The sequence below is a fragment of the Chaetodon trifascialis genome, chromosome 16, assembly GCF_039877785.1.
Source record: "Chaetodon trifascialis isolate fChaTrf1 chromosome 16, fChaTrf1.hap1, whole genome shotgun sequence".
NCBI classification, from domain to species: Eukaryota; Metazoa; Chordata; class Actinopteri; order Chaetodontiformes; family Chaetodontidae; genus Chaetodon; species Chaetodon trifascialis.
The window spans coordinates 19,767,261-19,784,790 of NC_092071.1; the positions used below are offsets into that span (position 1 = coordinate 19,767,261).

At 43.2% G+C, this 17,530-nt stretch overlaps 1 protein-coding gene across 7 annotated transcripts in view; it reads right to left on the reverse strand.

The window, feature by feature from the left end:
• auts2a (activator of transcription and developmental regulator AUTS2 a) overlaps positions 1–13,913 on the reverse strand; it is a 298,426-nt gene extending 284,513 nt beyond the window's left edge. For 6 of the 7 annotated variants that reach the window (XM_070982780.1, XM_070982779.1, XM_070982778.1 and 3 more), the window contains exons 1-2: positions 13,725–13,913; positions 10,801–11,537 (exon numbers count right to left, since the gene is read on the reverse strand). In XM_070982780.1, coding sequence (XP_070838881.1) covers positions 10,801–11,088 — 288 coding nt within the window. In that variant the 5' untranslated portion in view covers positions 11,089–11,537; positions 13,725–13,913. Of the gene's footprint in view, positions 1–10,800; positions 12,145–13,724 lie in introns of those variants that run through there. The other variant, XM_070982775.1, reaches the window with a different exon arrangement.
• Between the last annotated feature and the right edge of the window lie 3,617 nt (positions 13,914–17,530).

Here is a 17,530-nt window from a genome sequence, read left to right on the forward strand (position 1 = left end):
TCTGACATGCAGCTCCTTCGGCTGCGTTAGCTGAGCATTAGCACTGATTAGCTAGCTGAACCGCACAGCCGCACAAGCCTCAGTGGGATCTTTACAGCGCTACATTAGGTTGTGGTATTCATGACTCGTGCTGTCTGGTTAGTCAGGCAGGGGAGTTAGCTTGCTTTCAGGACTGCCACAGTGTTTTGATTATTTTTCATCCATGGAGGGAGCTGGTTTACTCAGTGTGTGTGGTCATTTCAGGTGGCCAGCACATACACCTGTAACTCCATCACATTAAACAGAGGCACCACCTAGTGGCACCGCCCGAAACCACAGTTAATTTTCTGACAGTTTCCACTGCCCGCTTCACGTATTCTAGTTTGCTTCTGCTCCAAGCATCCATTAAAGGAATAGCCAGGTCACCAGGTCAATAACATGAATATGTTAATTTGTAGATTTGTCCTAATTGATGACGTAAGTAGCCACTTTCCCGTATGCAGAATAACAAGGCGTGAATGGCAGGTCTAACCCATTAGCTGCTAGCATTTTCACACTCACACACACCCAACATGAACACACAGCAGCACACGGCTCCAGACAGACGTGCACTTGCAGCTCTCTCTTCACGATTCCACCAAACCTTGTCAGGAATTCCTTGGAAGAGCATTTGTCACAGGATTCATGCCTTTCAAATACAGCATTACTGTCATCCTCGCTTCTTCCTTCTAAGCCCAGACTTTCATGCTTAATATTCCAGCCATGTAAACGTTAAAACTAGGTGTAGCCTGTGCCTTCATGCTCTATCACAGGAAATGCATTTTACAGGTAGCAAGTGAAGCTGCTATAGGACTTATACATGCATGTCTACATCAGTGCAGTGGAGTATCACCGAGCTTCCTGCCTGGACCTATAACACCATCATAGACTCTATTTGCCTGCAGTGGACATCTAAATCCACTGTATTAAAACATTATTACTTTATATATATAATAAACAGTGTTAAATGTGATCCAGTTAAAAGTGGAATTATAGGTTGTGTCAATGAAGGAATACTGGAGTTTATCTGACAGGACTGAGGGGGTACAAAAGCAGGATGGGAAGCGCTGAGACTGCTAAAACTACAAGGCTTCTATCCAGGTTTCTATCTGCTTCAAAAGTAGAGATCAAACAAAGTGGATGGCTCAAAACCATTTTCACAGTGGATGCTGAATGAGAACATAACGCGGTTAACTGAAAAACGACATCTAAAAGGACCTGAGTGACTCATCTAAAGCAGTTTAAGTCCACATAAACCCTCCTACTGAGCATGTAGAGCAGCGAGTTCCACAGGGGAAGGCAGGGGGATGACATCATGCTGAGACACAACCATGGAGCCTTTAATTAGTATTTCAATATCATTTGACCTGGAAAAGATGTAACTGCATCCTGCACTACATAGTCAAGCCTGGGGATAACCAAGGTGCAGTGAGCAAAGCAAATTGTTTGGTATCAGCTGCTATGATATCTGCCAATTTTCTAAATATTGCAAAAAGCATGTGATTATGGATTATAGTTTGGCATTCAGGCAAGTGTAAACAATTCTTTTAAAAAAAGACCTGAAGCAGTGCAGCTATTGAGCAAAGCTTATCTGAGAGTGCAGGAATGGAAGCAGATGGAAATGGAAACAGTGGTAGCTTGGCTCGATTTGAAAGAGGATCACAGAAGAGAGGGGCGATCAAAGGTTCAAAGCTGCAGGTAGAGATCTCAACAGGGCTGTGTCCGTGAGTCCACGGGCCCTGTGGTGGAAAGACGCAAACACATGCTAACACATTCCAAACTGCACCAGCATTAGTATTCACCGTGCAGTTAAGCATGAAAAGGGTCTCTTAAGTAGAAAAAAAAAAAATCTGTCCAAATGCATCATCATGGGGGCCATTACACACAAAAGAGAGTGTGTGACTCTGGCCACGGCTCTACTTCAGAGATGGCATTTTACAATCAGCCTTTGCAAACATTTATCTTTTCCCCCCTCACATCTGTCACTGGAACCTGGCAGAATAAAAACAAAGATGAAATGGAAGAGAAAATGGCCTGGGCTCAGTGAGATTGCCACACAGACCAGGGAAATGTATTTTTCTTAACTGAGGCAAGCCAATTATATTAGGATGAGGATGTGATTTGCCTCTGTGCTAATACTTGGATAAGGATACACAATGATGTCGCTTCAGAGCTGTGTGCTACATTAACAAGTGTCAGGCAGACTTAGGTCTTAAGAGGCAGAACCATTAATCCAATGTTCTTCAGCCACTCCAGGTGTGCCATTAGCCAAAGATTAGCTGTTAATGTAGACATAAGCTGATGGAAGAATAGTGTGTTCTTTGGTATTGGTTGTCATTCATAAATCCCTGCAACAACAGCACTCAGTCCTTACAACACAGGCTGTAAACAATTATGTCCCTCCTTTCTGACCTTGGAGAAATTATCTATTGTATGACAACATACACATTGCAATCTGTTTACTCCGGCTGTCAATGCAGTGAAAAAAACCTTCAAGCAATACAAAAACTCAACACAAACAACACCACAGAAACATATTTAATGTAGCTTTCTTGCACATACTTGAAATTGTAATAATTTCCAACAGAAATATCATCCTTTTTGTACAGGAACTGCATACGAAATTCGAAACATTCTTAAATTCAGCCTTCCAAAAAACACACGCTCTCCAGATCCTCAGCACATCCCACAGCCGAAGTCAACAGTCAACACAGTTCACTGTAGCTTCAAAAGTCTGGCTAAAATAACTGGGAATATTTTTCTAAAATGTGTCTGGAGGAGTGTATGAAGACTGTTCATCCCTCCACATTGCTCCAACATCCCACAGTCCCACTCCTTTCTCTTTTACATCAGCTCCGAACATTGATGCTGCTTGTTGCACATTTCCCTTGCTGCCGAGCTATTTGTTTTGCCTGAGTTCATACAAACGCGCTGGCATCAGTTTGTCCCTCAACGAGTGAGACGAGGGTGTCGGTGCTGGGCACGTGATTCCAGAGCTGAGCCTGCGCGCTCTGAGTTTCATATACGGGCTGTGTCTAGATACGATGTGGCTCGGTTACATTTTACCACGAAAACTAAAAAAACAATGAAATCAGACTGCTCAGATCAAACATTGATGCAAATGTTCATGCCTGCGCTGTATGTGCCTACACATATCTGTAAATGCCTCCTACTTTGGGTGCTCGGATCATAGATGTGTCCTGAGCTGAAGTTACACCTGGATTTTATGGCCCGTTGCTCGATGCAATTACAGTCCAGTCACCCTGGACACGTGCTGGTGACAGGTGGAGAGGTTGTCAAGGTAGGAGCTGAGGCGGGAAAATGACAAATCTGATAGGAAAGTGTGTGTGGCCCTGCAAAAGTAAAGTTTGACAAATTAATCTGCATCTGAGGAAAAAATGTCCGCCATCAGCAGCAATAGACTAGGTGCTTGAGGGGTCGATTAGACAGCCAACACACTGAATGTACACTGGTAAGAGATCAATGAGGCTTTAAACACGGCCCTGGCTCAGTTCACGTCCCCGTGAAAGACCTCGTCTTCTAAAAAGACTGCACACTCAGAAGAATAATTACCAAATTTGATGAGTGTGACTGAATGAATGTTAGTGCACATGTGAGAGTTGTGAGAATCCATCCAGAAATGCCAAATAACAGACAGATCATCTGATCTAGAGGGTTTTTTAACATCCAGAGATGACAGCTTATTTCATTAATACTGTATGTCAGTCACTGGGCTGTCACAGCATATTAATGCACACCATAAATCACTCTCTGACACCTCCAAAACGCAGCTAAATGAATATATGCCATTACTGCCAAAAGAGAGGAATAAATACATGTGTGGAAGGTGGAAAATTAATTAAAAGCCTGGAAAAGTGGTATTATTCACAGACAGAAATATCTGTCAAGCCAGCTTGGCACAAGGAGAGCAAAAAAGAAAAAAAGAAAAAGCTCTCTTCGAAGGTGTCCTTGTTCATCATCCTCTCAGAAACAACGCTTTAAGAAAACCTGGCTTCATATTTATGTCTTAATTGTTTGAAATGTCATTTTTTCTGGTCTTTTGGAAACAAGCTGTCAATACATTTGATTTCACATTAGCCTCTTTCTTCCAATGAAGTACCAATCAATGTGTTCTTCTCTGCTTGCACTTACAAGTCCTCCTCTAGGCAGACTTCTGAGGGCTTTGCCAAAGAAAATCAATTGTTTTTGAAATGCTGGCAGGGCAGCGGCATCATCCCACGGACAGCATACGAGAAAAATGCCAGACTGTTGAACTGCAATTCATCATCTTCATTTGGCCATATGAGAGAGTAGCCTTTGTTGACATAATTACCGCAGTTGATCCTCACAGCTAAGGCCAGAGACTGGTCCTTTAACTCAAAGTCCACTTTAAATGTCAATAGCCATTAATTAGCCAGCCATTATTTGTTATCTGAAGGTCTGACAACTTATCAATTAACCTATTATCATTTTGTTGAACTCGTCACTCCATGCCACCTCCACCCTCCACCCACAGGCACTGATGACTCAACTTAATGTATGAGCTATGATGCTCCACCGTGCCCTGACTTGGATGTGTCACATCTCCAAGGCCGGTGTGGGTGTGACAGATGGGTGTGAAGCCGGTGCCTGAAATTAAATAACTGATGGGCACAGCAGAAATCATAAATAGAAATAGACGCTTAATTTGAACAAACAAGGTCCTGGTGGTGCATCAGTGGGACTGAAATGAAATGGCAGGAAAAGCAAAGGCAGAGGATTTCCACATCTCTCCTCCAGCAGACAAATGGTTTCTACCTATCCCTCTTATGGACTTCATGTGAGTGTGCTGTTAACCCTGCTGTGAAAGGCATAAAAGCTCTTTGTGATCAGCTGACTACCTCTTCTCTCTGGTGGTCAGCAGCGAGTACTCTGCTGTTTGGTGCAGTTAGGCATGACATGTCAAATCCAGAGCTAGTGTGCAAGCTGATGCAATACAAGAGCCAAAAACGGGTTTAGCAAATATTTCGGTACTTTTTTTCCCTTGCTAGGCTGCTAATGGAGAGAAAAGGAAACTAGCAGTTGTTATTTTAATAACTGTGTATTTCTTGCTTAAACAAAGCCAACAACCATGGACAGAGCAAAGCCCCAGGACACACAGACCACTGACCTCAAAACATCAAATAACATCGATCAACTTCTTCAAAAAGTAAGACCAGAACTGAATAATCCAACTAGTCTTTTTACACTTTACAATTGTGCTATTCATTTTCTTCATTATTGTATTAACGGTACAACAGGGAACTGTCACAAAATCCTTCTTGTTAATGGTCACACTATATATAATGGTGACACATTAAGCCAAGTGACCTGCTGTCAGCATCCTTTTGCTTGCACTCTGTGGGCATGTGTCAGTGTAATTCAGCAAACTAGCCAAATAACATATGCACACATTGTATTTTTGTAATAATGTTACCAAGCAAGCAGGCAAAGGTTAGCCAGCTAGCTGTAACTTAGCTACGCTGCATGGATTTGACGTTGGTTGCTTTGTAATATTAACAAATAAAGGAATTTGCAAATGGCAAGCCAGCTAATTTATCAGGCAGATGAGCCCAGGGACTCCGGATGAATAAGTCAACAACCAATTAATACATGTAAATTGTGTCACATTCTTACATACTGTATTGTGCCTTTAAGTAATGAAAAGAATCCTTCCACACTGCAGGCCCCAAACTGCTTGTGTCAGCTCTGCACGTCTATCCCAATACTAGGCTGCTCTCCCAGTCTCGCCCATATGAGGTGTTATGCAGTTATGTGCCCAGTGCCATTCTGTACACCATTTGTGCATTAGGTGAATCTATTCTCTTCCGTTTTTATGGTGTGTAACAAATTAAGTTAGAGAGGAAAATTATTTAGAGGAACAACAAAACCTGCAGGAGCTCTGTGGGGCATTGTGAATTAAGAAGTCTTTCCAGACCTTTAAATGCAAAATCAGAGGAGAACAGACACTGCAAATGTACTAATTTACACAGTTTGCTGCTGCTTTTGTCATGTTCATCGTATTATCACAGGCAGTCAATCATGTAATAGACTGCTGTTAACCTGCTGAGCAAGAAGATGAGGCGTTGTTATGCGAGTTAAAAGAGAGGAGTGAGTCCAGCCTTTAGGCACAATGCTGAACAGCAGTGTGAGGAAGGCCGGAAAAGCAAAGCCTGATTAAGTTAAGCCATGAGATGCAGGGATGGAGGCTAGGGAGAATTTATCTGTGCACGTGCACGTGCATATGTGTGTGTGTGTGTGGGGGGGGGGTACAAAGATATCAGACATCAGACACTACTAATTATTGGGAAATTAATGGAGCAGTGGGTTAACAAAGGCAACATTTTAAAATCAATTGTGGTCAGCGCGGGAACGCTGAGGTTAGGGACACCTTTCAGGAGAAATGGGTGAAACACAGCAAAGGTTTTAGAGAAGAAGGCACTCAATAATTTAGCAATTTCTCCAAGTGCTGTAATAGGTCGCTGCTCAGACCTCAATAAGAATCTGTCTCCAAACCAACTCCTTCAAAAGGACGACTGCTGCTGCTGCTGCTGCTGCTGCTGCTGCTGCTGCTGCTGCTGCTGCTGTGTACTTTGGTCTCAGTGCAGTGAATGAATACTGCTCAATACTTTCAAGTCTTTGTAATTTCTTGCTCAATTTAAAGTTAAGGAGTTTAGGATTGGGAAGATGAGCATACCGTGCTCAAATTCTGAAACATGAAAAAAAAACAAAAAAACAGTTGGCAACTGCTCAGTGGTCTATTAGGTATCGCAGCATGCTTTTGTAGTGCTTTAGGCCCACATTACTACACTGAAAAGCTCACACTGAATTAATATCTGCCCTGTATCAATACATTAAATGTGTAATCCATGAACTACATATGCACCCAGAGGAAGCTACATTGCACAAAACTCCACTGTGCTTCTCCAGTCAATAAAATATAGAAAGGCCTCAGAGCTATACCTTGACTTCTGTTTGACAAGAAGAACAGACCAGACTTGTGCTCATAAAGAACAGTCTGTTTACTGCAAAGCAGTTATTCTGTGGCCTTGTGTTGTGTTCACATTTTCCATTCAATTCAATTTCACCTTAATATGAACAGCTTGTCTGAGTTGCAATGTTTGCAACAGTTCAAGAGATATAAAGGTAGAAAGCTTTTCTCAGTCACGATCATGGAAATTACAGCCATGATGGTGGATTTCACCAAAGTCTTTTTGAAGCTACACAATCATTAACTGCATTTTGGAAGCATATCCTGTATCCTGAATCGGTGGAAGGAAAATCACTGTTATTATATATATTAACCGGTAGTAATATGCTTTCTCACGGGCTGTCTCCTGCTGATACTCGAGTTTTATTTCAACAGCAACCTCCTGTTCAACTTAAGGAAAGTCCAACATGGGTGAGCTCATTCCGAACAGCACCACCGACAACCACCCACGCAATCAAGACAGTCTGCAGTAGAACATCAACTAAAAGCTACTTGCGTATCTCAAGAGCCTCATCATGGACGCTTCAGCCCAGAGACTGCAAAAAGACAAATGCAAAGCTAAGATATCAGCATGCACATGAAAAGCAGGCCTGGGAGCAGCGTTGCTCCAGCACTGCGGTGACAGATGGAGAGCACTAGCATATACCTCCAGGGGTCTGACCTCATCAGAATTTAACTTTACTCAGACAGAAAAAGAGCCACTGCTGCTGTGATGTGCTTGTTCATAGTTCCACACGGTGGATACACAACAGAGTCTGAACGTCATGTGGTAGAAATGCATAAGTAAACACATCTCACAACTGCAAAGAATGTGCTGAAAAACAGTGCAGCAGCAGAACAAGTCAGACCCATATTACTAAAATACACAAGAGGGAGGAAACTCAAGCAGGACTGTCAGGAAAAGGATGCTGAAATATGTTGAATAAACAGAAATCCAATTATTTGAGGTATGGATGCAGTGAAATGCAAGAAAAGCTCTGATAACTCTTATCCGTAATTGAAGATTAAAGAGAAGACAATCGGTCTCCAACTATCCTGAAAAATCCAACAGGATGTGCGAATTATGTCTGTCTGATGCAATAATATTAAAAAGCTCTTCAATAAATGGTCATCACTCAGGCATGACAGGGACAGCCTTCCAAACATTTCACCTTTATTTATTTATTTATTAGCAACTGTATCAGCAACTTCCTGATTCACCCTGAGTCCTAATTTCAACTGAACCACTAAGTACAACAGGTCAAGCTGTTCAGTTCGGGGCACTTAAGCACTGGTGGGATCTCAGTCCTTCTCCTGGTCTATGTCTTCAAGACTGATCCAGACATACAAACCACTGGCCCCACTATTTCCTGACATTTTATGGACCAAACAACAAATCAGTTAATGGAGGCTATAACAGGCCAACTAATGAAGCATACAGCAGAGTTTTGACCTTGGAACCACATAAATCTGGACAAAAGGTCTGAAGCGAGCTCGAGACAGCATGAAGTCTCCAGCGCTGCAGCAGGTTATCAACATGGTGGAAGGAGCTTTGCGGAGGAGCTTTGTTTCTGTACACTTTGAATGATAGTGTACAGAAACATGAATCACCGAACACCTTCTGTTACTGAGGCTGCCACTACGTTCAAGACACAGTGCGACTAACTGCTATATTTAAAGCTCTCCAACAACTGGAAGAAGTGACGTAATTCAACATTGTCATCTCCCTTCACTTCCCTGTGAGATGATACTGCATTCACAAGTTCTGTCACATTCTCACAAACGTTCCTGTGTGTGCACATTTACACACGCACGCACGCACGCACGCACGCACGCACGCACGCACTTGTTTTTTCTCATCCTTTTCGTTACTCAGTGAACCACTCCGTGTTTGTGAAAACTGCCTTCTAAATCACTGTGATTTGATTTTAATGTAATGTGATTGGGATTTATTTGTGTGTTCATTCAGTTGACGGCAGTAAAAGGCTGAAACAATGTTGTGTCGGGTAATGAAATGTCGAAATAATTTCTACTAATGTCCATTAAACTGGAAATCTGTTACAATCAGGCTTTCTAAGGCAACAGAATCCTTTCATTTACATTCATTGCGTGTTTAGAAATCACATTCCGGATGTTCTGATTAAAAGCCCTGAAATGCTCACTCAAATATCTTAGTACTAGTCCTACATGTACTGACAGGGAATGGGAGTTACTTTAATATCATGTTAGATTCTTATGAAAAGAGAGGCAGACCTATTTGAGCCAAGTACAGACGACGCCTCATTGCTTATATGTCTGCTTTCATGAACAGTCAATCTAACTTCAATTATGATTAACAACCTGATGTGAGTAAACGTTAGCTTTGTAGCGGATTTATTTGACCTTGCAAACACAAGAGGGACTCACTTTATACTTGATTTCAGAGTTGTCATCTAACAAGACACTCAAACTGTGAATAGCGGCGCTTTAGCAGACTGGCACAGAACATGAGGGAAAGAACAACAGGAAGAAGGTCAAACGAAACGAGGAGAAAGACCCCATGACTGCTGAACGGAGTATTATATACTGAATGAAAACAGCATGTTTTTGTTCGACGCTCTCGAGCTGTGGGAAGTGTTAATCTGACTAACAAAGAGATACAGAGGGGACGAGTGCTACTGTTCATATCCTTGAGATGGGTCACTCCAGCAAACAAGAGATTGGTATCACACTGCATATGTTAGAAAGTGCAAGTCAGGCTGCGTTATCCCAGGAGCCCTCCAGTCTGACCTTGTGAAGATCCAAATTTTTTTTTATATGTATATACATCCTGCTGAAAAAAGATCAGTGAAGACAGAAAGCTTCACACTCAAAGTCAACCACTCCTGTGAAATTAACAGCACACAGGAACGCCACATGTAGGCAGGTAATGATAAACAAAACAGCTGAATAAAGAGGGCAGAAACACAAGCGCACAAATGCTTTCACAGATGCCAAAGCAGACCCTGAATGGTTTGATGAGAAGAGTAATCACACACTATGGCCTTCACAGCCACCAAACGAACACCTGTGGGAGATTTTGGGCCAATGACAGCTTTCTCCACCACCGTTGTCAAAATACCAAACAAGGGAGGAATGGTTCCAAAAGCTTGTCCAATCCATGCCAAGAGGCACTGAAGCTGTTCTGGAGGCCAGCACCTCACTGAGACGCTTGTCCTTTGATTCCTTACCCATCTGTAAGTTACCATTATAGAAAGAAATGCAGCAGCTTGGCTGTATATATAAAATGCTTGCTCGTGTAAGTCATAAGTCAGAACTATATTGTTGGAAGGCAGCCTGTGCCCGGTTTGCATTCCAAGGAAAATGGATAGCCAGTGCGCTATAAATTACTCCCACTCTGAATAAACTGCTGTAACATGGATCAAATTGCTTTTTCACTCCGAAGTGTACAAAAGCACAACAGCCACTACACCCGCAGCTGAGCATCCCTCATCTGGTCGAAGGCATTGCTGGAAAACTCTTGTGAAAACAAATCCGGAGCAGTACACACAGCAACAACAGCCTCTCTGTGACACAGATAGTAATCTCTGGCTGCAGCACTACATTTAAAGCTACATCTGTTCAACTCCAGCTCGCACTCCAGCCAAAGCGCTGGGCCGGCCCAGTCGGAGAGGCATACGGCAATAAACACATTCTTACACGGTGTTAAGAGATTTTTAACGGGATTTTCATGCAAAAGCTTAACACACACACACACACACACACACAAACACACAGGGCTGGAGAAAGTTGAAGGGGCTTCGTGCAGCACTCACCTCCAGAGCCTCCAGGGTCACGAACCCCGTGATGCAGAAGCCGTCGATGATGTCCTCTTCAGCAGAAGTAGACTCCTTTCGCTTTCTTCGCGGGGGTCGAGGGCGGGACGAGGAGGGCTCCCTGCCGCCTTCCCGCTCCGAGTCGGAGGAGAAGCGAAAGACGGAGCCCTTAACATGGTTGTTCCTTATCCCATTTGATCGCCTCTCCCGATCCCTCACTGACCTCGACTTCCTTTTCTTGCGGAGGCCACTTGATCGAGGGCCATCCATGTCCTTCATAGGAAACATCCAGATAAACCCTCCTCTTCCAGAGAATGAAACTCTTCAAGGGCCGATCACTGGCTCTGCTCGACCTCCACTTGTGGGAAAACCCCCGAGGACGATTTCCACAATATCCAAAGCCAATGCTGTCAATGTATTAGATCCAAGGTAACCATGTAATATCCAACAGATGAAGCCTTTTACAGGAACTCAAAACTGCATCGAGTCACTGAACCAAGCTGGGTTCCAAGCAAAGATCCCCAAAGGCAGTCCATCAAATCCTACGACAGAGGTGTAAAATGATCTATTAAACACTTATCACCAAGCTGTCAATTCCGCCAGAGGAAGAGCTTTTCAAGTTAAAGCAAATATCTGCTCAGTGAACATGTCCCGCCATGGTGAGTTGAGCAGGTGACGCCACATCTTTCTTCTGCAGGAACCTACTCCTCTTACCCAAGGTCAGCAAACTCTCCCTCCTGCAAGATGAAGACAGAGAGAGAGAGAGCACGCATTTGCAACATGTTCACTCAGCAGGTTCATCTGTGCATTTAGTCAATGAGCCGTTTCCCAAAAGGTGCTGTGTACTCTGCAGAAGGTTATTGCCATTCTACATAATCCAAGATGAATGTTTTATTAGGGTGGCTCCAGTCTCATCTGCTGAGCATACTGTGTTTTCTTTCACTGCCAGGTCATTAAGCCCTGAGATGAGATGATTATGTGTTGTAAGTGCTCTTTTACTAGTGTCTCTGAGGCTTTTGCCAAACTTGTAACCTAAACTGTCTTTTTAATGATTCAATTTCTTTAATTATGTACCAGAAATTTTACTTGGAGTGTCTTAAGCTTCTCAACATGAACTCTGTTGTTTTTAGCACGGTGTCTACTAATGTAAAATAACACAGACGGGCTGTGTGTATCCACACAAATGCAAATACAAAGGGTGACAATGTATCAGAGATTTACAGCACACTGGTTCAACTGACTGCTATTGAGCCTGAAATTAAGACTTAATGAACTCAAACGCTGTGTTAAGAACAATTAACTGTCACTGCAATCCATCCTTCCACTGTTTGCCAACTGCACTCATTTACATGACAAACTTTTAGAAAAGGCACATTCACATCTATCTTCCACAATAACATCAGAAATGATGCTCCACTGATTATGCGTGGGGTAACCTCTTCAGTACTGAAGTTAAGGCCTAATAACTTCAGACTTCTGATCTGCCTGCGTGCAGGAGGTCATCCATCAACCCAAAGAGTACTGATTTGAAAGCTCTTCCTGAATAAAGCAATTCTGACTTGCAGACATCCATCAAAAAAATCAGTCTAGATTAACATATTCATCATCCTAACCAGTCTCAATTCACCATTCATTTCTTTCAAAACATCACCTTGGACGTAACATCTCACTCAAGTATTGAATGAATATTCCCCACATCAAAAATGGCAATATCTCTCTCTTTCATGAATGAGACTGAACAGGGACATGTCCTTGAGGTTTTACACACACTGTTTAAAAAAAAAAAAAAAAAAAAATCAAGACAAATATCAAGAACCTTTGGAATGCCACGCTGCACTTCACCACACAGCATAGCAGGGCATACCTCCACTGTCTGACACTGCTTTATGATATTAGGACGCAACATTCAACAGCTTGCAGTCTTATTCTGGATCATTCTCAAGGCATAGCCTACAGTCTAGGCCTAAAGCCACTGACAGTCACTCTGGCATTGTACTCTAACACACATATGGCTTCTCTATGCGTCCAGAATATCAATTCTCATCCATTACATCATAGAAAAGGTATTCTATGTGGAGGAAAACTGGATCAACTAACTGCAGGCTTTCTCTCTGAATAACCATGTCTCCAAAATGCTGGTGGACATTACAAACACAAGGGAGGGGGGGACGCACCTTTTCTGCATCAGCACACAAACCAAAAGCAATCTGTTCCAGCCAACCGCCACCTTCAACTTTACATTGTCCCCTAAGACACAGGTTGTCATGTCATGAAGCTCATCTGGATTCTGCAGCATACATGGAGTCCCCAGTGCTCTGCTCCACCCTGCAAACTCACATATGTTTCTAAACATGCACAATTACAAAAAAAGTCTTACAATCAAATGGATACACAACAAAGGCACATCCAACAACCCAGCCAGCATGCCAACATTCAAGTATGCAGCAAGCTTTCAGAAATATTCCTTCCATGCAGATGTTCTGCCTTCTAAACAACCCAGAGAGGCTAAATCCACCTTAAATCCACCTTTACTAGAATAAACGCTCCTAAAGCTTTTTTCCAGCACCTATGCCTTTAACCTGATGCCCCGTGCCAGCACTTATCTAATGACACACACACTTAGCTCCCAAAATATCGCTTATAGGAATAAAAAAAACTGTATTCTAGCACTCGCCCTGGCTTTCCCAGCTCAGTCAAAGACTCTTTCCCTTGTCTTCGCTCACAGTCCCTTTTTGTCTGCCTGTGCTGTCAGTGGAGATCTCAGGCTCTGTAATCCAGCAGCAGCAGCGGACTGGCACTGCCTCCTGCTCCGGCTCTCCAAGCTTCATTTTCCACTGGAAGACACACAACAAAAGCAAGCCTCTCTCTCTCTTTTTTCTCTTTTTTGCTCCAAGACACGTCATGCAAAACGAAGAAATGCAAACCCTTGCGAGTGGGGAGGGACCGTCCGGACAAGTTGCAGGCCTTCGGTCACTGTTAAAAAAAAAAAAAGAGAAAGCACAAGAAGGTTTGGAGCTGACAAAATAAATCCCGCAAAGGAAAACCATAGGGTATCTCCTCCTGCTCTCCCCAGATCCGAGCTTCAGGATCCCGGAGAAGGGGGACCGGGGCGCAGTGATACGGCGATGCCGCAGTGCCGCTTTACAGGCTGCACGCTTCCTCCTCAGCGCAAATAGTGCTGTGTCTGGACGTTCCGTGTGCGCCGAGTTCCGAGAAAGAGGCGAAGTGAGCAGCACCAGGAGCCAGTTTACACACCCTTTGAGCTCAAGAGCCTTTTCAAACGCCTTTTTATCGTTTGTCGTACATTTTATGGCTAAATAAATCACTGTGGATACAAATAGATGCTGAGCGTTGAGTGACAAGTTTGTGGAATCAGAACGACAGCTGTGAAAAAAATCTGCGATAGGTCGTCACTTCATGAACGCCAGCTGCCTGAGAAAAGCTGTTAAAACTATGCATTTATTGCGATAATTACTGAAACAAACAGGAAAGTATGTTGTAACTCAGATAAACCGCGCTAACCTGGAGCATCTTTATGATCACTGCAGCAGGCAACAAGTGAGCAACAACACTCGTTCATGTCCATGTATTCACTGTTTCAGTTCAGCATGCTATCATCCAAATCATTTATTAAGTTCTTCACTTGACTGCAGACCTCCCCTCTGTAGGGCACACTGTTCATACGCTCAGGTGGCAGATTATCATTTGGCTCATGAAAGCCACTATAAGCTTTTGCCTCAGGGACACCCCAGGCCATCCCTGTTCAACAAACAGGAACACACAAGTCTGACCTCACACTACTGTAGCTATGAATAATAAAACACCAAATAAGCATAGCATATTTTCTGCGTATGTATTTGACAGCTGAAGAGGAGGTTTACCTGAGGAAGGTGGCTCTCTGCTCTGGTCTCGACGCATCCAAAGCCTGTTAATCTAATTCATCAGACTAATTGCTTGCACCTGTGCACCATGGCTTGCAGTGCCCCGTGCACTGCAGCAGCGCAGTATATCAAAGAAATAAGCTACATGCTCCTCTTTTAGAAAACAATGATTGATTTGAAAATGCTTCACATTTGAGTCAACAAGTAACCGTGAAGTAAGGCTTGTGCAGCTGATTCACGGCTGCTGATTTACTGTATTGATATAGTGTTGGCCTTCAGAGGGAACACGATTCTGTAAGAGTGCACTTCCTCAAAATCCATAGAACGCACCATTTGCCAGCAATGAATGTATTCTCAGCTTGCGGTGGGGCTGCTTCGCCTGCTTTAAGGAGGTCATTTTGCACAGGTTGTGTTCAGCGTCCTTCTTGAAAAGCACTGTTGATTCAGAGGCCGGCATTAGACTGATGAAAAGGTACAAATAAACCTGGCTATTGTAATACAAATAGAGCTGATTCATTTGCTTGAGTGACACACTTCTAAAACTGTTATTAGATTAACCAATTAGCTGATTTAAAAAAAAAAAAAAAAAAAGGAAAGGAAACTGACATTTCCTGATTCTTCTGTGGACTGAACGATTGACTGAAAAATAAGTGAAATGTATTGACTGAACATAACGAGTTGCAGCTGTCGGTGTTTAGTTTCACAGTGTATGCAGCACGGTCTGTGTCGTCAGTGCGGAGTGGATGCCTTGTACCAGATGTCACTCCAACATTTCACCAACACATATTGATTTCTAAGTCTGTTAATGCCCTCGGGATGAGCATTAATAACAGTGTGAACACAACAGAGGGAATTTGTATGGCAGGAGCGATATCAATAAGGATCATGTGAATTAGTGGGCGAAGGACACTTAATAACAGCTTGCTGACCATACTGTTACTGTATTAGCATAGCCACATAGCACTGGTCAGATCTAAAGAGGAAGTGAAAAATGACGGTGTCACACCTCTCGTGGACAGGAGTCAGCGATTGTTTCAGTGTGGCAATGAGCTGGTCCTTTCCGAACGGGGGACCATGGGTGGGCTGTGTATTTTTAGCCTGGTTTAATGATGCAGAAGCTGAGTGGTGTGGCTCAGAGCTTGCTAAAGTGTCTCAATTCCCAGCGGCCAGTGGAACAGGGACCCCACCAGCCTGTAAGAATAATGCCAGGGGATACACATGCACTTGACCCTGTCTCATCTTCCAGGAGGAGCGTCCTTGTGACAAAGCGGCATGGCAGGAGAGAGACGACAGCGAGGCAGCTAATTCAGCTCTCCTGGCCTCCACTCATTAGTTGGGGAAGACAAATGCGCTGCCCTGCCCTCCCCTCTGCCTCACCATAATCAGCTTTAATTACACCTTCACCCAAATTTTCTCTGCTGCCACAGCTCCATTCACTATCACAAAACACTCCAGGCCCAGGGATTTGATAAGATGAAAACAGTACTGGTGCAACAAGGGAAATTTATGATTTCTAACATATTTTTGGCAACAGCAGTCATGCAAGCACTTTGAGCACTTTCATGGTCATGCACGGCACCATTGACTCTCTACCACTCAACTCTCAACACAACAAATGGGTCAAAGCTAATCCCTCCCAAATGTAGTATTTCCATGCAGCCAGTAAAATAATGTTCCCTCGACCCCCATCTGTGATTGGGTTCAAGGTCAAGCACTGGGCTTTTAACTATGAAAAACAAAAACAAAAAAATCCACTCATGCTTTTATGAGGACTGTCAGACTTTTATCATGCAGGTATTTTCCACACACTAAGCAAGCCTGAAAAGAGCTCATAATAGGATGAAGCCCTTGGGAGAAGTCACTCACAGGCCAGCCATTCTGCAACTTGTGTTCCCTGGGAAATAAGCAAAATGTGCGTCTCCTGTTACAGTACTTATTTATCTGTAATTGCCAAGTCAGAACGCAACGCTTCACTCCCTCTTTTCCTCTTCAGCATTTTACTGAGACAGCAGATGGTGGTAATTAGAGAATCAGATTCACAAAATAGAAACATACACATCCTCGTATCGTCTCACACCTGCCAGTTACTATCTTTTACCTTTCTCTTATTTGTGTTCATCCTCATCATCATTATTTCTCCTTGTCAGGAAGGAGACTCAAGTGGGACGTAATGACACTTGTGTAATGCAATTTGAATTACTGGGTACTTATAGCTACAAAAGAGATTCTCAATACAAGAATGAGCTCATTTTCCTCCCCCTACAGGTCTGCCTACAAGCCCTGTAATAGCCCTTATTACTTGCACTGCGAGTGCAGAACAATAAGATATTCCCCTCTGTAACTGTGCAGACTTAGACAGAGCACTTCCTATTCTCCTCACTTTGTTCTTTCCTGTTATATTCCCTTGGCAAATATGATTTGTTGACTGTATTCATCAAAGGTATAGTGGGGACTTCCGTGGCTCTAACACACAAGGGTGAGAGGTTTAATATTCATCAAGTGGCCTTAAATTGCATGTTAATACATGACAAGCACGTGGCATGCTCACTGCTCAACTATGGCTCACAGCCTCCTGTTCAAGAGCTGACCTAAATTATGGAGTGTCAATGTGTCCCCACTGTCAGATACAAACAGCATATACAATACGACAGAAAGAATATATTTCACTGCGAAGATGAACCTGTCCTTAAAGCAGAATTATGAATAGGAATGATTGATTACACAAGATCAATGTGACTGAGGCTTGTACGTACGTGTAATGATGACAGCATGGACTGAAAAGCCTCTCTGCTCTTAATATATGGGGCCTGTCAAAATCCTCTTAGCTCATGCTTCTTCTGCTAGCTCAC